Source organism: Podarcis raffonei, chromosome 1 (genome assembly GCF_027172205.1).
Source record: "Podarcis raffonei isolate rPodRaf1 chromosome 1, rPodRaf1.pri, whole genome shotgun sequence".
Taxonomy (NCBI): Eukaryota; Metazoa; Chordata; class Lepidosauria; order Squamata; family Lacertidae; genus Podarcis; species Podarcis raffonei.
Genome location: NC_070602.1, coordinates 58054478 through 58075979, shown reverse-complemented (window position 1 = coordinate 58075979; position 21502 = coordinate 58054478). Strand labels below are relative to the sequence as shown.

At 39.8% G+C, this 21502-nt stretch overlaps 1 protein-coding gene across 7 annotated transcripts in view; it reads left to right on the top strand.

Annotated features, from left to right (window-relative positions):
• PPFIA1 (PTPRF interacting protein alpha 1) overlaps positions 1–17299 on the top strand; it is a 54734-nt gene extending 37435 nt beyond the window's left edge. For 2 of the 7 annotated variants that reach the window (XM_053388599.1, XM_053388589.1), the window contains 9 exons: positions 1408–1489; positions 1581–1781; positions 5679–5854; positions 5952–6049; positions 7671–7846; positions 8128–8196; positions 12767–12932; positions 14524–14594; positions 15877–17299. In XM_053388599.1, the coding sequence (XP_053244574.1) occupies positions 1408–1489; positions 1581–1781; positions 5679–5854; positions 5952–6049; positions 7671–7846; positions 8128–8196; positions 12767–12932; positions 14524–14582 (1027 nt within the window). In that variant the 3' untranslated portion in view covers positions 14583–14594; positions 15877–17299. Of the gene's footprint in view, positions 1–1407; positions 1490–1580; positions 1782–3699; positions 3763–4596; positions 4624–5678; positions 5855–5951; positions 6050–7670; positions 7847–8127; positions 8197–12766; positions 12933–14523; positions 14595–15876 lie in introns of all 7 variants that reach the window. The other 5 variants (XM_053388553.1, XM_053388581.1, XM_053388561.1 and 2 more) reach the window with 5 other exon arrangements.
• Positions 17300–21502: the final 4203 nt, after the last annotated feature.

Here is a 21502-nt window from a genome sequence, read left to right as displayed (position 1 = left end):
AATAAATAATCTTTGCTGGTACATCGAGTCTCAGGACCTGAGTGAATAACATGGGTACAGAGTGGGACAGGGGAAAGGTTGTTAGAGAAAATTCATTTTGTGTTATCCTGTAAGTAGAAAAATAAATGCATTGCTCATCTTGTCAGTCCGTGTTCTGTCTATCTTTTATTCACCCATAGTGCATCACCATACACTTATCATATTCACTTTTATCTATATTAAGTGCTTTTCAAGTTTTAGTTTTACATTTTATTTTCTTTATTTCCTTTTAAATTTTCCATTTGGTGTGGTAGTGCAAAATCAGGGTAAGTTGATTTTAATTTAACTTTTGCAGAATGTGAATGTGTGATGTATTGGGAAACTCTTTTTTAAAATATTTGTGTTAAAACATCAGCCATTACCTTTTTGAATTATTTTCCTTGCAAGATTCTAAAGAACATTTTGCTGAAACATTTTCAGCAAAATCCTGTCAGCACCTTCATGAATTAGGTATAATTCATGAATCCTGCCATAACTTGTTAGTGTGCTGTCAAACAAAAATTCTTGACATAAATTCTTTAGTCCTAGCATTTGATTTTAAACTGTTTGAGTTGATTTTTTTTTTAAAAAAATGTATTGCAAAAATGTACTTTTGTAGTGGGTGCTGTTGTCAACCGAAGAAGAGTGAATCAGTTCAGCTACAGAACAGTCAAGTTCCTCAGCTCATCTACCATTATACTCCCTAGCATTTTCACATACAGTTTCTCCCTTCACTGTGTCTAATGTGTATTTAGAAAATGAGCATATGTTTTAAATTAGAGAACATGCATTCATAGTCATATAATAAAATAAGGTAGAAAATAGTTTCGGCCCTCTCCTGTTTCGTTTTCAAATTTTAAGGGATGGTACTTCTCAAATTGTGTTAGGAACCCTTAGAATCCTCAATGTCATAAGAGTTCTTAAGGGAAAAGATCATTAATAGACTTTCCCAAAAGATAGCATTCCCCACACTGCTTAAAAAAGCAGAACCCCAAAAGCGTGTTGCATGCATTTACTTAATATACTTGTCAGTGGTTCTTGGTAACAGTAAATACAGGTTCTGAAACCCCTTCATATTGAGGCTGCCCAAACCTTTCCTGTAAAAACTAATCCCCTCTAGGTAGTGCTTGTCTAGTGCACCTGCACATGATAACTAATTTAGACCAGGAGCTTCAGCAGTGTAATGGATTCTGCTTTCCAAAGGTCTGGTGCAATCCATTATTCTAATGTTACTTTTCTACTTAACTCATGCAGTGTGCTTGCCATGCTGCTGTCACTCTTGGACAATTTGCTGTGTTCATAGAGTTGCTGAAACAAAGGGGGAAATCGCCGGAGGACAATCAATAAAAATATAAGCACTTCACAAGTATATTTTGCTGTTTTTTAAAGGCATGAACTGCTTGAGGAAGCCCGGAGGCAAGGTTTACCCTTTGCTCAGTGGGATGGGCCAACTGTGGTTGTCTGGTTAGAGGTAAGGAGTCTTTACAATAATGAACTCAGTGCAGCATGGCTTCTAACTTGAAACTTGTAGGTGATTCTCTTCCTGTTTTCCTCCTTGCCAGTTGTGGGTTGGGATGCCAGCCTGGTACGTAGCTGCTTGCCGTGCAAATGTGAAAAGTGGTGCTATAATGTCAGCCTTATCTGATACTGAAATACAACGTGAAATTGGAATCAGTAACCCTCTACATAGGTTAAAGCTGAGACTTGCCATTCAAGAGATTATGTCACTAACAAGTCCATCTGCTCCTCCTACATCAAGAACGGTAAGTTGGAAAGCAATGATGTCTCTAAAGAGAAGCTAGCATATCTTTTAGAATTCTGCTTTTTGTGGAGGTCTGCATTAAAAAAGACAAATATAATAAAATAAAAATAAAGTTAGGGATAGTTCTTAGAAAATGACAAAATGAAGTGACCTGTTGAAACAAGTTTGCAAAAAGTTATGGTTAGTAACTGTGCTTAAAAAAGTAATGACTGCAGGAAGAATGCCAGTTTTAGGCAGGTTCTTGGGATCATTTATGGCATGCTAAGATTTAAAGGCATGTTTGAAATGTTAGGCAACGCTAATATTTTTAACTAGATGTTTGTTACTGTAAGCAGGGGCCCACAATTTTGCTCACCATGATGAGTATCCTATGTCCTTCTGTTGAGCATGACAAGCCTCCAGCCTCCCAAATTTGGAGCTGGAGAATGGGGCAAGTATCATCCACACAGTACTGCTCCTTTTCTAAGGCTTTCCAAGCACTTTGGAAGCACAGCAGCAAAGCAACCCCCAACCCTCATCTCAGTTTAGAATATTTTGGAGCAGAGATCCTTTTGTGTTTCTGGCTCTGGAGAAGAGGTGTGGGGCTTGATTTTACCATGTTCTTCCAGGACACTTGGAGTACCTTGTATAACACAACACAGTTTCTGGGATTCAAAAGGGAGGAGGGGATTCCTTTGAAAGGCACCCGACTTAGATTGGGGATAAAACCTGTCCTGGGGGGAAAGGCAGAGTCCTGACAAGTCAAACCTTTGGTTGGCTACCAAGGCCAGCCAAAATTTGTGAACCCAGTATTTAAAGATACAGTACCACCCTATTTCAGGCATGTTACATGAAAGCAATCCCCTTTTAAAAGTGGAACTAAAGAAAGTTGTACCTGTGTTGTATTCTTGTGTGGGGTGGGGACACATGTTGAAGGCAGGTTGTTTTGCCTGTCACAATTGAAACACATTTCATTATTTATATCTGGGGTGCAGAATGTCAGCCAGTTCAGTGGGGCCTTGATAAATACTATGCTGTGGATGTGCATACAGATGCAAATCTGCATCCATATAGGCTACATATGCACATCTCATTGTGGGGCTGGAGTGAGAGTGATGGTGACTGCGTCTTGTGAATATCTGCTGTGTTTGTAGAGTGATTTGAAAGAAAACTGACTGACAAAGAATAAGCAGGATCCATTTCATGTTAGGATCCAGAGTTCCTGTGCTCATGGAACAATTATTGCCACATATGCTCTTGGCTTATCATAAATATATGTTATGTATATTTATGTATTATATTATGTATAAACTTAATCTGATTGCATTCTATATAATTTGGTCTCAAAAGCAACCTGCCTAAACTGAGGTGGTTCACATATAATGCCAGCCATGATTTGGTGTTACATGACTGATCTTCAAACTCTGGTTTGCAATCCTGATTTAGAGCAAAGGCAAGCCATAGTTTTTCGGATGTAACAAAAATCTATGGTTTACCATAAACCTGTATGTACTTTGGAGTGTGCAAAGGGAGACATGAGTACACAAACACAACTTGTTCAAGTACTGCCAACCATGATTTGGCATTGCATGTGAATTGGCACATAGTATACAAGGGGATACAGTAAGTTTCTTCAGAAGGATAGATGCACTCTAAGGAACTAAAATGAAGGAAGTACACCTAGAAGTCATATTATGAGGAATTATACTTTTTCTAATTTTGCTTAAATACAGGGTATACATTAAGTTGTTATTTGAAGGGAAATGTTTGCTTGCAGGCTTGCATCTTACATCAGTCTGCACTTAACAATCTAGAAACCATTGCTTTTGCCCATGCCTGCTCCTTATATGTACCTGTTGCTTATATATTCTGCAACCTTTCCTCTTTGTTACTGCTTTCCTTTCATTGGATGTGATTGGTTCACTTTGGGGTCATATTAGACCACAGGAAATGTCTGGGTAACACATGAAGAAATGGAAAATCTTACATCTACACCACAAACGGTTAGTTATAGCACTGAACCTTTTTGTGTTTACAGTGCTTTTCCCACTTCTTGAGTGCTTGAATCATGTGCCTCTTAATGTCTCTGAAAAGAGTAGAAATATTAATTCTTCTTGGTTATGGCCTATTTTAATTACTAACCTTCTCTGAAATGTATAATTATGCTGTAAAATGTTTTTCCACCAAGGTCATCATGGGGTTGGGAGGCATTGAAGGCAAAATCAGTGCATTGATTTTGGAATTCTTAAGATGTTGCCTAATATTTTACTTGGGTTTACAGCTAAAGGCTGCTTCTTGTGTGGATAAACTAAGCAGCGTGTGGTGCTTCAATTTACACAAGGGTATAAATATATTGAGAAATTCTTATGTACATAACTTTGAATGCATGATGCTTGCATTCCTAACAATTAGCATGCCATTATTTTGCCTTTCCATTATGGCCACATTCCAGAGGTGTCATTTTATGCGCAGAAAGGACTATGTACACTGTTCATCGCTAGGATACATACACTAAATGTGACATAATTTTATTATGTATTTTGTGGTTTTATATCTTGATTTTATTCTGTAAACTACCCTGAGACCCCCGGGTATAGGGTGGTATATAAATTCAATCAATAATAATAATAATAATTAATAATAATAATTTCAACAGCCATAATACTTGTTTTGAGAAGTTTATTGACATCAAGCCTTCTACAGGTTTGCACAGTTCAGCCATTTGATTATTTTTTGCACACTGGACTGCGGCCATCACCTTGAATTTTCTTGCATTACTAAACTTACAAATACTAACATTTGTGTGTTCTTTTGCTATTCTAATTACGTAACATCAGGAAGATGTGGAAGGAAGCTGGGCTCAGGTTGGAGACTTTTCTTTTAAACCTTCTGTGTAAAACATCAAAGTTTATTTAACCATAGAAAACTTATTTTTTAAAGAAAAAATACATTGAAAAACATTTTTGAGGGGAAACTAATGAGTAAATATTTCAAATGTTAACTCACCCAAAATTTATTTTGAGAAATTATTTGGCATGGAGGTTGGCATTATATTACCTACTTTTGAGGCTTGTTCTCCTGGAGTTCATCACCGGCTTGTGATAGCACAGCAACAAAATGTGTGCCTTTTGCTGATTTTTGTTTCTGTCACAACGCATTCAGATTCAACTAAAATCTGTTTAAATAAGTTAATAACATCTTTCTAACAGCAGCCACTTCCCACTTTCGTAGCTGGCCAATGCCAGTGATCCACATTGTAAACACGTGAAGGGATGGCTTCACATGACATGGTAAGCCAAAATACGACTTCAGTGAGGCTGTGCAAACATGCAGGGGAGCTCAGAGCTCATTTGCCCCTCCCTACTCATTTTTACAACTGCACCATGCTGACTAAGCTAAAGTTTGGCTTTAATGTATCATCCAAACCAGGAATCATGGTTAAGCCATCCTCTCACTAACCATGAGCTGTAGCCAAGAACAAACTTCTTTATAGCTCATGCTTAGTCAGGAGAGAACTTAGTTTTGCTCAGTTCAAGGCAGCAAAATGAAAGTCCAGAGGAGAGGAAAACAGCTCCTCTCCAAGAGCAGGTTCTCACAGTCTTACTAAGTCATTGTTTGCCGTACCCAGTTGTGCAAAGCAGGTCAAGGTTTGAAATGGGGAATTGAAATGTACCAGGAAGCTGCAGCCCTGGCACTATCAGAGAGTTTGACGATGTGCATCTTCAAATCATACTTCACTGTTCACCTAAGTAAATGCTAGCTGCTGTATAAATAAAGTGTGAAGTGGTTTTAATTTTTAAAACATTGCTTTGCATCTTCAGTAGTTACAACCTCTTTCTTGTGTGAAACTGTAAGGCACTGACTAAATATTTTACACTTTCTTATTTAAAATTACACTTCAATGGTTTTCTTTAAATAGACCTTAGCCTATGGTGATATGAACCACGAGTGGATTGGCAATGAGTGGCTTCCCAGTTTGGGGCTCCCTCAGTATCGCAGCTATTTTATGGAATGTCTTGTTGATGCTAGAATGCTGGACCATTTAACTAAAAAAGATCTCCGTGGTCAACTTAAAATGGTGGACAGTTTTCACAGGTAAATAGATTTAAAATAGTCTTTATTAATGAGCATTTTGTCTGTGCATTTCAACATACTTTTACTAATGCCTATTTCCTTTTTAACCTTTTAACAGAAATAGTTTCCAGTGTGGCATTATGTGTCTGCGGAGATTAAATTATGACCGAAAAGAACTTGAAAGAAGAAGAGAAGAAGGTTTGAATGAGATTAAAGGTAGCCATTTTCTTTCCTGGATTTGACTCTACTTATGAGAAGTATATGAAATCATGGTCCTATATTTTCTGTTGGTTGAAAAATCTCCCAAGTTGCAAGTATGTTCAATGGTAGATTCATGCCAATGTTATATTTTGTATAGAGCTGGTGTTTATGGGGTCTAGCATAGTGTTGTTAGGTCCTGTGTTCAGAACGTTTTGACTGCATACTGGAACCACTAAATATATGGTGTGCTATCTAAAATACCCTTGAACTGTAAACAAGTGCCTATATTTCTTTTCCTTCCTAAACAATTATATGTACAACTACTGGCCCTATTCATTTGTGAAAGAAGGAAGAATATGTGCAGTAAAAAAACTAGTGCTCTTCTGATCTCACCCTTGTGGTGCAATTTAATGGGGCAAGATACAGGTATTCTAAATAGTACTTACTCTCATAGTTGCAAGAATACAGTATTTAATAATAATAATAATAATAAATTTTTAATATGCTGCCCATCTGACTGGTTGCCCCAGCTATTCTGAGTGGCTTCCAACAAATTAAAACACAATGCAACATCTAACTTGAGTGGAAATATTTAACCAAAGGAAGTGGGTGAAATTAATATAATGAAAGCGCATTTGCAGTTCCAGTGAGAGAGAAATGCTAGGCATCAAAAGAGACTGCACAAGGAGCTTTGAGGTCAGATTTCAAATGCTATGGATGTTTTTGTTTCTTTAAAGGATACATAAATTTTGCTAAAATTCTGTTTTAGAGACTAGCGTGATTAAAGAGTATTCCAATTCTTGAAGCAAACAAATGCAAAATAATTAATGTTTAGAAATATTTGCCTTGCAGTTTTTTAATATTAAGAGCTGTATCCAGCACGCAATGAGCAAACACAGTAGATTTCAGTTCACACAACAAACTGAGCTCCTGCAATGATATTTGGTCTTCCTTTCCTCCCCTCCTGCTACCTATGTGCCTTCAAGATCCATTCCAGAGTGCTGGGGAGTGCTCTGGAACAATTCTGGGGACATTACAGGGGCGAGGGGAGAAAGGTTTACATCAGTTGCCTTGTGCAATGTTAGATTCCACCCAGTGTCTACAGTGTTGAAGGAATATTTCATAACCATTACAGTGGTACCTCGGGTTACATACGCTTCAGGTTACATACGCTTCAGGTTACAGACTCTGCTAACCCAGAAATATTACCTCGGGTTAAGAATTTTGCTTCAGGATGAGAACAGAAATCGTGCTCCGGCGGCACAGCGGCAGCAGGAGGTCCCATTAGCTAAAGTGGTCTTCAGGTTAAGAACAGTTTCAGGTTAAGAACGGGCCTCTGGAACGAATTAAGTACTTAACCTGAGGTACCACTGTATATGCCAGTATCAGACATTTAGCTGCTTCATACCTTCCGTATTTACAGTCCCATCTGTATTTGGTGCAGAACAATACAAACTGTTGACAATCTATAAAACACTTCATTTGATACTCATTTTAATCAAGTGGCAATGCAGTCCCAACATTTATTTCTAAGCTTCAGTAGTATGCAGTAAAGGAACCACACTTGAAAGAAATTGTATTTTATATATATTGTCAACTTTTTAATGACTCATAACTTTGCTTTCCCCCCCTACAGATGTCCTTGTCTGGAGCAATGACAGAATGATTCATTGGGTGGTGTCGATTGGTCTCAAAGAATATGCAAATAACCTTATAGAAAGTGGAGTTCATGGCGCACTTGTGGCCTTAGATGAAACTTTTGATTACAATGCATTAGCTCTTTCTCTACAAATTCCCACTCAAAATACGCAGGTAATAATGAAGAAATAATTTGATGGGGATGATTCTTATTCATTATCAGAATACAACACTGAATAAGAATTTGTAGTGTGTGGCCTATTTTAACCCTGAAATACTGTATTGGTGTCAAAGAGCATAATGAATCTGTGGGATTGAGATTTAACGTTTTTTAAGGCAGAAGTGGGAAGCATATGTTGACTCTAGGTGCCAGATATTCAATATCTTATACATATAGATTTTCCAACTGTAACCCAAAAGTTTGAAATAAGTTTTGCTAATTCTTGTTCACTTAGGCTCGTGCTGTGCTGGAACGAGAGTTCAACAACCTTCTAGTTATGGGCACAGACAGGAGGTTTGATGAAGTGAGTATTTTGGTTTTTAGTTCTATGATTCCATCCAGACTTCTTATTTGTACATACAGCCACCACGAGTTAATGAAATCCTGCAGCAAACCTTGGGCTCAATTATGGGGACTTTTAACTGGAGTGTGTTTTTGGACTCCCCCTCCTGCGCATTCACTGCCAAGAGATGCAGTCAAGGGGCTCCTAGACAAGTAAGAAGATAATCTTTCCCCCCCTCTGGTGTCACAGCACCTAAGATTAAGAACAGTTTTCCTGTGCAGGCAGCTGACTCACTGAGATCAAAGATATTTCCACTATTGATCAGTTTCTTCGTTTTAAATTTTAGGAACGGAGTTCTGTATAACCATTTATTCACTATTAGATGTTCAGCGTTTATAAATCACCAAGAACCTTTCACTACTCCCCACTTTATGGTTGTACAGTATTCAATATAGCACTACGGTGAACATTCCGTCAGGGCAAGGATTTATTCTTGTGCAGCAGAATATGTCCTGTCCACCTCCACCCCACCAGTGTGAGCAGATTTTAAGGATGGCACAGGCTGCATGCAGGGAGGAGGAGTGGGGGGGGGCTGTTAATCCTTGCACTAGTTAGTGCAGAACTGCCTGTACTGTATTGGCTGTGCTTCATTTTAACATAGGTTTGCTCTGTTCTATCTCACTAGAAGCAAGTAACTCTAGTCCTCTAATGATGTTTCCCAGTAAGCTCCACAAACTCTGCAGTGCAGATTCTTGTGCAAACTGCACCACAAGGGAGAGAAAACAGTGTCTCTTGTAAGCTCTCTGCACATTCTGGAGGTCTCAGGAGAGACAGAATCTTGTTTCACTTGCAGGGAGGCTTGGGTATGTTAAGGAACAGGAAGGACTCCAGCTGTTTTCTTATTGAAATTTCCGTGCAACTGACAAAAATCTCCACCTCTCATTGAAGCCATTTGTTCTCGCTGCATTTAGGAAGCTTGGGGGTGAAAGTGGAGCTCCTTCTAACATGAATAGCAGTTTGAAAAAAGGGGGGAAGCAGGGAAATTTCTGTAGGTTCCGTTTTTCTTTTCATGCCACAGTGCAACTGAGAGGAAATGCCTCTGCCAATGTCCTCTCTGCATGTGCCAGAAGATTTGGTTTGTGGAGGGAATTGGGGTTAATGAGGACAGATAGAAGTTTGGTAAGCCGTCAATATTTGTCGATCCCTATTTTAACCTAGGAGATTTAAGACGGTTAAGTAGAGTTTTCCATCCTCTTGTTATAGCTCTGCATTTGCTGTACCATGTTGGGCAGTGATCATGGCATGTTTTGTTCTTTGGATAAGTGTCAGGCAACTGCGAGTAAGAACTATGCCTCCTCTCTGTGTTGTCCTAGTGGGAATTGTCACCACACTTGCTGTGCTAAAGCATAGGGAGAAAGTGGATAGAGAGATGTTTTTCTGCCTCTCATAATACTAGAAAACTGGGTCATCCAACAAAGCCGAACATTGGAAGATTCGGGACAAGCAAAACGAAGTACAGTGGTGCCCCGCAAGACGAATGCCTCGCAAGACGGAAAACTCGCTAGACGAAAGGGTTTTCCGTTTTATGAGCTGCTTCGCAAGACGAATTTCCCTATGGGCTTGCTTCGCAAGACGAAAACGTCTTGCAAGTTTGTTTCCTTTTTCTTAACACCGTTAATACAGTTGCACCTTGACTTCGAGGAGCAACTCATAGAACGCAGTGTACATAGTAGCCTTTTTTGAGGTTTTTAAAGACTTTGGTGATTTTTGAAGCTTTCCCAAAACTTCTTTTGCAGCCATTTGGTAAGTTAAGCTTTTAAAACTTTTTGGGGGGGGTTTTGGATTTTGGGTTGGGGTGTTTGGAATTCAAGGACTTGGTGTTGGGGAGGGGTTTGCAAGAATCTGGAAGCTTGTGTGTTTTTTTCTGCATTTTTATGATTTTCTGTGACCATTGGGGCACTCTGCTGTTTTTTTAAAAAAAATCTGGATTTGAATTTCTGTGTGCTGGGTGGGTGGGGGAACAGCTGGGGAGGGGTTTGCAAGAATCTGGAAGCTTGTGGTTTTTTTCTGCATTTTTATGATTTTCTGTGACCATTGGGCCACTCTGCTGTTTTTTAAAAAAAATTCTGGGTTTGAATTTTGAAATGCTCTTTACAGTATGTGTTACTTTAAAGAGCACTTAATAAACTCTTGTTGTACCAAATTTGGCTTTGTTTGGACTTTTTTTGACCATAGGAACGCATTAATTGATTTTCAATGCATTCCTATGGGATTTCATGCTTTGCAAGACGAAAAATTCACTAGACGAAAAAATTTGCGGAACAAATTAATTTCGTCTTGCGAGGCACCACTGTACTTCTTCATACAGCGTACAGCTGAACTACGAAATTCACTGTGGAGTGAATATAAGTTGCTAGGAAGCACAAGTGGGAAAGAGTGCTGTTGAACTCAGGTTCTGCTTCTGGCCTTCCTTTAGGCATCTTGTTGACTGCTGTGAGAACAGGATGATGGACTAGATGGGCTTTTGACCTGATACAGCAGGTCTCTTACAATCTCAGGACATGTGCCATTAAATGCATCTGCATGCCACTTCTGTGTATTCAGGGAACAAGCCCTTCAAGTATAAGAGTAGCTTGAGGAATTTATCTCAAATGTGTACTAGTGAATCTGTTTCCCACTGCAACCCTGGCTGTCTTCTGCTGTTTTCAGTCCTGTAGAGCTGGCCCAAAGTAGCACACTAACCAAAACACAAAAACGGTCAGGTGTGAATAATTTTTGGATCGTTTAGTTTAGGTGGCAAAGTGCCCACTTACCATGGGGAGCAATGGAGATGAGGTCAGGGCTTTTCTAGAACTGAGGTTTGATGATGGTTATGCAGCACTGGAAAGAACTGAGCAGTCATATAATCAAGTAAGCCTTGATTTTAAAAAAGCAGACTAAACTTATAAGAGTGAACAGGGACAAATGGAAAGGTCAAATTTTATAAGTGTTGGTTCATTGTTGTTCAGTATCTCAACAGAACAGAGCACAATATACACCCTCCAACCCCTCTTGGAGATCTATGGATGCTATCCCTGGCTTGCTTTGTTTATGAGACAGCTGAGTTTCTGTAAATTGTACTCCTTCTCAATGAGTTTAAATAGTTTCTTGATTTTATCTCAAAAAGGATGATTAACTATTGAAAGGCTTCCTGGAGGGAGAGCACAAGAGGGTGAGGAGGAGGAGGAGATGTGGGATGAATGGTACAGCTGTGCACTGTAGCTTTCTGCTTCTGAGAAGAGAGCTGGTTGGAGGGGAATTCACAGAAGGAAAAGGCTTGAAAAAGAAGAAATATAACATCACCTTGTCTTTCCTTCCTTACGTTCTGTTGGAAATGCCAAAGAAGGTGATGGTGATTCAGTGAGGTACAGGACAGACCAGGAGGGCACTTGCAAACTGGGTGAGGGACAAGGGATACTCAGGGGAAAGGGGAGTGGTCAGTGGCAAAGGGAACTCAAATTCAAGGGAATTCCAGCATTCCAGAGCTGTTAAGGCTGAATGGAAAGAGGCTTGATTGAACGAAAGGGTAGCCTTGCAAAGGGAATTTCCAGGCACACAAAAAGGAAAGCCAACTGTCTTGTTTGTCCTTGTTTAACAAAAAGGTAGTAAGCTTTTCATGGTTGTTGTTGTTGTTGTTTTGAAGTTCAGTTTACAATATAGCTTGTGTTGTTTATTTCTCAGGGCTGTAGGTAGCCAATTAATAGGCAGTACAGTGATTGAATTAGAACCATAGGAGAACTGTAGTCCTGGAGATCTCAAGCTATTTGAATCACTCTCTCGTCCACATCAATGAGAATTTTGTGGGAAACTCACAGCTTGATTTGTCTGTCCAGCTAAATTTTTGCTTAGCTTATTTTCTCAGACAAAGCAAAAAGGAAACTCTTCAATGTACACAAAATGGCAACAGAATTGCCCTTCTCACAAAAGGCTGCAGAAACGTTTCTTTTCTGCATTAATTTGGAATTCAGTACTGAATATTTGTAATTAATGTAATACAGTGGTACCTCGGGTTACATACGCTTCAGGTTACAGACTCCGCTAACCCAGAAATAGTGCTTCAGGTTAAGAACTTTGCTTCAGGATGAGAGCAGAAATCGTGCTCCGGCGGCGTGGCAGCAGCAGGAGGCCCCATTAGCTAAAGTGGTGCTTCAGGTTAAGAACAGTTTCAGGTTAAGAACGGACCTCCAGAACAAATTAAGTACTTAACCCGAGGTACCACTGTATCTGCTAAAATTGCTTATTGTATTGCATAGTTTCAAATTCCTATTAGATGGGGGAAAGATGAGTAAACTTCTTTCCTTCAGAGACTGACAGTCATGGGAATAGATAGTCTTTGAAAAGGATGCATGAATATTGGATTTTTATACATCACCAATAAAACAATCAGCAACGTGCAAAATATGTGGTTCCAAAGCATCTAAAAATCTAAACCAAAGCACAATGTTCTGAGCCCTCTTGAATATTATGGTTGTGTTGTATATTAATCATATATTAAAGTGTATTGCCTTTGTTTTTTCATGCTCAATCTTTGTTACACTTGTTAACTTGATAGGATGATGACAAAAGCTTTAGACGAGCACCTTCATGGAGGAAGAAGTTTAGACCAAAGGACATCCGGGGTTTAGCAGCTGGATCAGCAGAGACTCTCCCTGCAAACTTCAGAGTTAACACCTCAATGTCTTCACCTTCTATGCAGCCAAAGAAGATGCAAATTGATGGTAATGTAGTGCTTTTTTTTTTTAAGCATGATGATGATTTATGCCTGAGGTTGTAAGTGTAATCATCTGCTTTCTTTGTATGGGGAGTGGGGAGGACTTAACCCTGTGCATGACTTTCAGTAATGCTTTAATTTGTCAGTGAATGATGGCAGCATTAGTAATACTATTTAAGCATTAATAACTGTTCACTTTCTGTGAGACCTAATGAAGCAAACTTTAGGATTGCTTTCAAATGATTTAGAAATCTTTTTTAAAAAATTATCTCTGTGTGGTAATGGAACACATCTGAATCTATTATCCATGTCGCACATAATGCAATATTGTTGCATGCAATCCACAAAGTATTATTGCTGTACATAATCCAGTTTCAGCTGAGCTTGTATGGTGTTCTGCTCCAGTCCTCTTGGTGGATAGGTATTATTCAGCAGCTGTAAGTGGTAGATTCCACCAGCTATGCAGGTCTTACCAGTAAAAACCTGATTCCTTAACAAAGGGTGGGGAGTCTCTGACCCAGATGCACTCTCTCAGTAAATGTCATTAGCCAAGACAACCAAGGCAGTTTCAGTGATGTGACCAGGGCTAAAGTCAGATTGGAATGGATGCAAGTAATCAGCTTTATCCAAGCATTCCTAAGGCTGGGCCACCATCACCTTCTCAAACACCTTGCTCCAAAATGGTATATTTGCCACTGGGCAATAGTTTTAATACTTCTGGGTCCAGGGAGGTCGTCTTAATGAAGGGACGCACAGCTGCCTCCCTCAGGGCAGATGGGACACCTGCTATAGTGCCATCTCTCATGTTTTATAGAATTGTAGAGTTGTAAGTTACCAAGAGAGTCATCTAGCTCAACTCTCTGCAATGCAGGAATCTTTCGCCCAATGTGGGGCTCGAACCCATAATCCTGAAATTCAGAGTCTCATACTCTACTGACTGAGCTGTCCCCTTTCCTTGACCTCTCTTCATTTTGGTTAGTTCTTTTATGGGCTATGCTAGTCAGGTATATGGAGAGGAACTGTGTCAGTATTGGCACAGGAGCATAAGGCTAGTGTTCACCTGACCTTAAACACCTAAGTGAGAAGCTGCCATGTGAATATAGCTAGCACGAAGCTTATAAATTCATGACCCCAGGCACCACATTGAATGCTGCTCTAGGAATAAAGCTGTTAAAGAACCTAGGAAGCTGTCTTACACTAATTCAGAGCATTGGCCCATTAGTATTGCTTCCAATTCCTGAGGCCCTCTGCGCACAAAGTGTGTGTTCTGACATTGAGCTATGACACTTTTTCCAAATTTGTGATTGGGGTGTGTGGTTCTTTTGACCCACTTAGGAGAATGGAAAGTATATGCTGGTGTAGTTTGGTGGGCTGCAGCCAATTTGACAATTAACGGTGGCCCTCAATATGCACCAGGTTTTCCCATCCTTTTCATAAAGTGGCTTACAAATACAAAGTAGTGAATATGTAGCCAATTACTTTACATTCTGCGTAGCTAACATTTTGTAACTTTATGATGTTAGTGTAACTGCATTGATACGTGATTCTAATACTAACTGCATGCTGTGTTCTGCATGTCTTCCTGATTGTTGGAATAGGCAATGTATCAGCAACACAAAGATTGGATTCTGCTACAGTAAGGACTTATTCATGTTAAAGCCTTTTATTGGTAAGTAACAGTGATAGCCTCATTGTGGTGCATTGATGTTTTTAAAGTTACAGTATACAAATATAGGAACACATTCTTGACATCTTTCTGGTTGCTGTCTGTGGCATGCTGAAGTCCACATTGATTTGGAAGATGTCCCCCAGAACCACAAACTGCTGTCCAGCCCTATGAATTTAGAAAGCAGTTTTGTGATTCAGCCAAGCAGCTGTAAAAAGGAAGTTGGTGAAATAGTCCATATACAGCACCAATATATAATCCCCCTTTGAACAGCTGTCATACCTAGTCCCCAAACTACTTTTTAAACTCCGTAATTTAGACATAAGTTTGAGTTCTGTGGGGACACCTTTTGAAAGGCTCTGTGCACAGGAGTCATACCCCCTTCTGTATGTCTTTGTGAAATGGGCAGTGTATAAATATTTTAAATAAATCTACATTAGATAAATTTAAAAAAATAAATATTTTCATGCGCTGATAACTGTACTTTCAGCACCAGGCTTTCTAGTTTGTTTTTGGAAGATTGAAAAGGGGGAACTTTTATGTAATATGCAAATAACTTGTATTGGGGTTTGTAGTATTGTAAGTACAAATACATCTGTATACGTCAAAATTTTTATTCTGTTGTACTGGGTAAGTGAATGAACAAAACGTCATTCAGGATGCTGCTCCCTACCTTTTAAAATTCTGTCCAACCCTTAAGGACTATAATCCTGCTTTAAGGAATAAAGGCTGCCTTCATGGGCGTTTCCAAGGGAAGGCAGGGGGGAAGCCTGGCTACGCCCATGGCTAGATCAGGTTCTTCAAGTAAATAGTTTGTTTTTTGATTAAAATATGTATGCCTTAATTATATCTTTGGAGAGACAGTGCATGGGAATACGTAACATTTTATTGTATATAAGACCGATTTATAAAATATTCTTGTTCTTCGAAAGGAAGTGCTTTACAGCTAGTTGTACATCTGGTGCAGTTGCGCTCGTGGGACCGAGAGGAGTAGCCCACTGGTGCTGTGACACTTCTGAGTAAAGTCATTTCATACAACTGATCAGCTTTTGGATGTAGAGGAAAAGAGAAGTCTGGGCAGAGTTTGGTTTCCCCCCTTCCTTTGCCCAACAGCCAGTTGGCACTGTGAGAGGCTTTCACTGCCTCCCTTGATTGAGGCTGTGAAAAGAGAGGAAAACTGCATGTAGTCTCCTCTCTGCGCTTGTCATTTCTTGGATCAGAGAGATGGTGCATACATTTTCCTGACTTGACTTCTGCAACTAACTGAGTCTTACTTTATTTTCAGTTTATCCCCACTATTTCTACAGATGACCTGAAACATTTTGAATCAAAGACCGTATTTTGGAAACAATTCAAATCTTTAATCTTGTTAATACTTGTTAAATCAACACTTTGAAATATTTTATTACAGAGTTTTTAATTAGATGAATTTGTGAGTACTATAGAGAAAGTATTTTAGACTTAAATGTTTCTTATATTTATGTAAGTGTATGTGAGTCTTATTACTTACCTTTGTATTCAGTCTATAAATCAAATTACTGCCGATTTGTTAATTTTAGTCTCTTCAACTGAATGTACTGTAATGCTTGTATGTATCTAGCCCTATAAGCAATGTAGGGTTTTTGTAAATTATACAGTTATTGTAATTATCAGTAATAAGTTTTTAATAATAAACACAGGTGAAAAGGATTTTACTATCTTTGTAAAGGTATCCTGACTCAAGCAGTATATATATTTTGCCATTTGGAAAATGCTAGCTAGTTCTAAAATGTTAAATAAATCCCATTTTTTCAGAGAAGCATATGTTTATTAATAAAGTGGGCATGGCACCTGCTTCTATTTCCGTTCATAACTCTACTTTTTCCACCTAGCATATGATTTTAATGTGGATTTATTTAAGTCTTCTGTTCAATATAACTTGCTTTAAATGAAATTCTAAAATGTGGGATTTATTTGAATACTATGAAATGTGTGTGAGACCTGGTGAGCTCATTTATAACTACTTTTTTGTGGCTATATTTGTACAGTCTATGTTCATTGACTGAGCATAAGCCATAAGCGGAAATATTTTCTCTTAACTGAGGATAGCTCCTAATAGTACTCAATAGGCAACGAAGTGCTCTCCTGTATTTTGATGTGAAACTGTTTTTCAGAAAAATACTGATGCAATTCTTCTAAGTGGACCAATCATGATGCGCAACTGTCTCATGACAATATGCTGATGGCCCATGAGGCTAAAGCGTGTGGTAGTGCAACTATTAAAAAGGCCTTATTTTTCTTACGCCATCTTTTGCATATATTTATAAACTTGTTTTAAATTCTGGACAAAAAATTAATTGTTAATAGCGTTAGCCATTTCAACCAATATAAGTAGAAAATGCATCATTCTTTTTTTAAATAGCATCTTTAAGAGGCCAGCGAGGAATGAGTTCAGATTATGGTGCATTATTTATTATGCAATAATATATACAGCATGTCTCTTTCTGTTTTGGTTTTGGCTCTTTTTAATTGTACGACTGAAATTCATTGTTACTGTTTTGTTGTTTTTTCTATTAATCTTTTATGTGTACTTCTGATTATGTAACAAAATATGTACAGACTAAGTACTTTTGAACTATTTTTATCACAGTATTATTTATTGCTTTCTTTCAATAAAGTACTGAAGCATTTTTTTCCACTGCCAACAATGGGGCTTGAAGTGTTTTGAAGTGAGATTTCAAGTAATTAACTGATGTGGATGAGATTTCTTGTGAAGCATCTAGTCATGTTCCCCTTTGCTGAAACCAGCTTTCCCCAGCCCACATGCCCTCCAGATGATTTTGAAGCACAACTTCCAGAATTAGACTACAACTTGGGTGAGGCTGGTTTAAACTGAGGCAAGTCCAATAACCTTCAAGACACTTAAGCTACCCCTGGTATAGCACAATGTGGTGTTCTAGTAGCTTTGCACAACAACTCCCATTCTCCTATTGCCCATGCTGGCTGAGGACTGATGTGAATTACCCAGAACATCTGGAAAGCACCGCCTGTGCTGTGTCACAGTCTGTTTACGTTCGTAAAGTGTAGCCATACATTAGATTGCGGCTTTGATGGTAAACTCCGTTGGACTCCAGTGCAACTTCACAGTAAGCCTGCATAACAATGCATGGCTGAGCACCTCACCTCAGCTGTGTGCAGGATTGGAACCCCGCTGATGAAAATTTGTCTCAAAATGTGCCACATAAAACAAGCATTTCTAGAATGCTTCAGTAAGTGGTTTGCTTTTAAACCTTTTGAAGTTCACCCCACAGTTGAACTGATGAAACTGCTGTTGCCTTCTGCCATCCGCTTGTTTTCTAAATGGCTGCTTAGCCCTGTGACCAGGAGCTATTGTCATGTAATCTGGGGATTATCCCCCCCTTTCCCCCCCCCAATCTATGCTATTCTAGCACTTTAGTGTAGAAACAGATTAATATTTCTGGTAGCTATAGCAACTCTATGTTGAATGTGCTTTCCTCAATATTGAATGATAACAGGAACCAGCCTCGGTTCTCTCTGCAGTCATTTCAATGCAGATGAATCACACATTTCCCCTAGCTTTTCCTTTCCATCTCAGCGGTTCACAACTTGCCGCTCGCATTTTGAGGTGCAAGCACAGAATCAAACGAAACAGCTGTTTGCTACCCTAGAGGCAAGGAGTTGCAGCTTCTTCTCCTTCCATACTTGCATCTCCAACCCTGGAAAGGAGGAAGATTAATGTTCCCAGCAGTTTCCCCTTTTAATTCTGTATCAGTATCTTAGACCATGGGTACTCAGTGTGGTGTCTGGGGCAAACTCCCTCAGTAAAAATGGGAGCAAGGTACTATGACCAGGTTGGAGGCATGTTAAAATTTAAAACACCTCCTGACAATAATACTTGAGAGGTCAGAGATTCTCTGTACATGGTAATGTTTACTAATGCAGCAGCAAGGATTCTTTATATAGAGGAAAACCTGAGGCCACTTATCCCTCTACCAGTAGATCAAAGTATGAATGAGGCATGTTGGAAACAAGACTGGAATTTTATTTATACACATTCAGTGAGGGTTAAAGCTCAGTGATTACTCTGGGAAGGTACAACACTCTGTTTCAGTCAGATCACTTTACAGAAGTAATTAAGAACTTTACTTAAAGCTTTACTTTATACCTGTTTCTAATTAAACTAATTGTTCCAAGAATGGTTATTTACTCAGCCAGTAAAACACTTTCAGACTCCTCCTAGAATCTTTTCCTTCCCTTCAGAGAAACAATCTGGGTTGCCCAGCCTAGCAAAACCCTAACCACCCAGCCAAGCCTTTAAAAGCCTAAAATCCACCTAAGCGCTATCTGACCATTTATGTCAGGTTCTCTTCTTTAACTCTCCACTCCCTCGTGATTGGTCAACACTCCTCCCCCAGCCCTCATTGGCTTCTGGGTCTCCAGGAGGTTGACCCAAGGCCCAGTGTCCATAAGTGTCCTCCAGATAACTGTTCCCATCATCCCTGACCATTGCCCATGTTGGCTAGGGCTGGTGAGAGCTGTTGTCCAACAGTATTTGGAGGGCATCACATTGCTTAATCCTGACTTAGATCCGTATGAGCCTTTCCATCACTTGAGATCTGGCTGGCTCTTCTCTCCCCATACCATAAGAAAAGTTTTCTGCTTCAGTTTTGTAGAATATTCTCTCGTGGAAACAGTGATGCTCTCTTGGCAGAAGTTCATGGCCCTATTCAGCAGAATGATAGACACACAGAGGGAGCAGGACTAGATTTGCACATTTTGAAGCAATGCGATGAAGCAAGCGATGGTGCTAATACTTTGAAATCTTGTTGAGGTCAGCCACAGCAGTTTTAAGAGACGCTTTTAGAAACTTGTTTTTTAGCATATAACAGTCATGTTCCAAATTTCATTCAGCTATAAATTCCATAGATGGAATAAAGTTGCTTTTCTAGACACTTCCTCACATTTTTACCACCATTAAACTATATTTGTGAGTCATTGCTGTTCTTTCCCAATGGTGTAACATCTCTCATTTACCCTAAAAAAGGTCTATAGGAAATTGTATCTATCCTAGAACATTTTTTTTAAGTTGCAGGTTTCCAAAGAGTAGAAAAGTGTTCCTTAACAGTTTCCAATACATACATACATACATGTTTTTAAGCAGTCGGTCTCTGCTCCGTGCCCCAAACATGAATTTCCAACAGTCATCATTGCTATTATTTGGAGTTCAATAGACAACTTTTTTAAGCTATAGAAATGCCATTTTGAAAGCACGGATCTCTGAAGTTTGGACTTGCAGATGATAAAAAGAGTGTTCTGTTTACCTATTCTTCCCATGCACATGCCTGGCAAAAGCAGCTAGTGCGCTTCCCTCTTCTACAGGAGCTTGGCTGGAGAGAAGGGAAACAACCTGAGGCAGGAAAGTGGAAGTGACCTGTTATTCCAGGCCAAAGACTGTTGCTTTTGTCCTCCCTCTGCTGAAGCCCTGGATTCCTCCAGCTCCTTTCTTCCTCATTTGTGATGGCCCTACACAAACGGTCATGTGAGGCTGTAATTTCGGGGGCAAAGTGCCATCAGTATGCTAGTGATACTCGGCTCTATTTCTCCACAACATCTCAATCCGGAGAGGCCGTGCAGGACCTGGACTGGTGCCCAGACACAGTGGTGGGTTGGATGAGGAAAAAGAAACTGAGCTTTGAATCCCAGTAAGATGGAGGCGCTGTGGGTGAATGGTTTCCTGTGTCTGAGAAATTGGCCAGTTGCCATCCCTGGATGGGGTTGTGATTGGAGGCCTCAGTGGCTAGGAGTGGCTTCTGTTTGCTTTGACTGGTGCAACAGGATCGGGATAGCTTGTTGCACATTAATGTTCAGGCACTAATGACTTCAGTATTGGATTACTATGCAGGACTTCCCTTGTGCTTGACCTGGAAACTGCAGCAGGATCGCTGACAGGAGTGAGACCCTCTCAGCATATCTTGCTCAGAGATCCGCAGTGGCTGCCGGTATGTTACCAGGTCAAGGTCAATGTTAGTATATGGCTCTCAACAACTTGGGGCCAATTTTCTTAAATGGGGGGGCCTCGCCTCATATGTGTCCAGTCAGCCACTTCAGTCTGTGGGACTAGCACTTTTACAATACAGTGTTCATTCCACGCTTGCAAGAAGCCAACCTTTCAGTGTAGCAGCACCTACACTTTGGAATTCTCTGTTCATTGATATTAGGCAGGTGCCTTCTCCAGATGGTTTTCCCGTGCCTACTAAAAACTATTTTAGTTCCAGCAAGGCTACCCAGGCATGTAATCTTAACATGCAATTTTAATGCCTCATTTTAGTAAGTACAACTGTTTTAAAATTACAGATGTTATTTTAAAGCTTAGTTTTTTATGTGACTTGTTTTTAATGATTTTTTTAAATTAATATTTTAGGCTATCTACTGTAAGCCGTTTAGAGGTCTTTTGTACTAGTGGCGGTATGCAAATTTTGTTAAATAACCCCATGCTCATTTTAGCTGGGAGCAAACCCCACTGAAATCAGTGAGACGTGGTTTACTTTTGGATCGACATTGTGATCCAATTGCTAGTAAAATATCCCGCCCACCCACCGGCCGACTTGAACGCCTGGGTTCCCCCACTCCCACCCTCGGAATGGCAAAAGCCATTGCACGCTTTGGTAAGAAACGATGCTCCCATAGCGGGCTGGGGACCCGAGCAAGCGCGTTAGAAAGAGGCGGCGCAGAGAGAGGGTCCGGGAGCTTTTGCATAGGAAAAGCGAGGGGCGCATCGCGGGGTTTCCAATATAGGCGACCCCCGTTTCCGCGGACTTGCTGCAAAGCCCGCCCGGAGCCGAGTGCCAACCACCACCGGCAGCTCGCTTTAGTCCTCTCCCACCTGATGACGCGCTGTGATGAAAAACAGG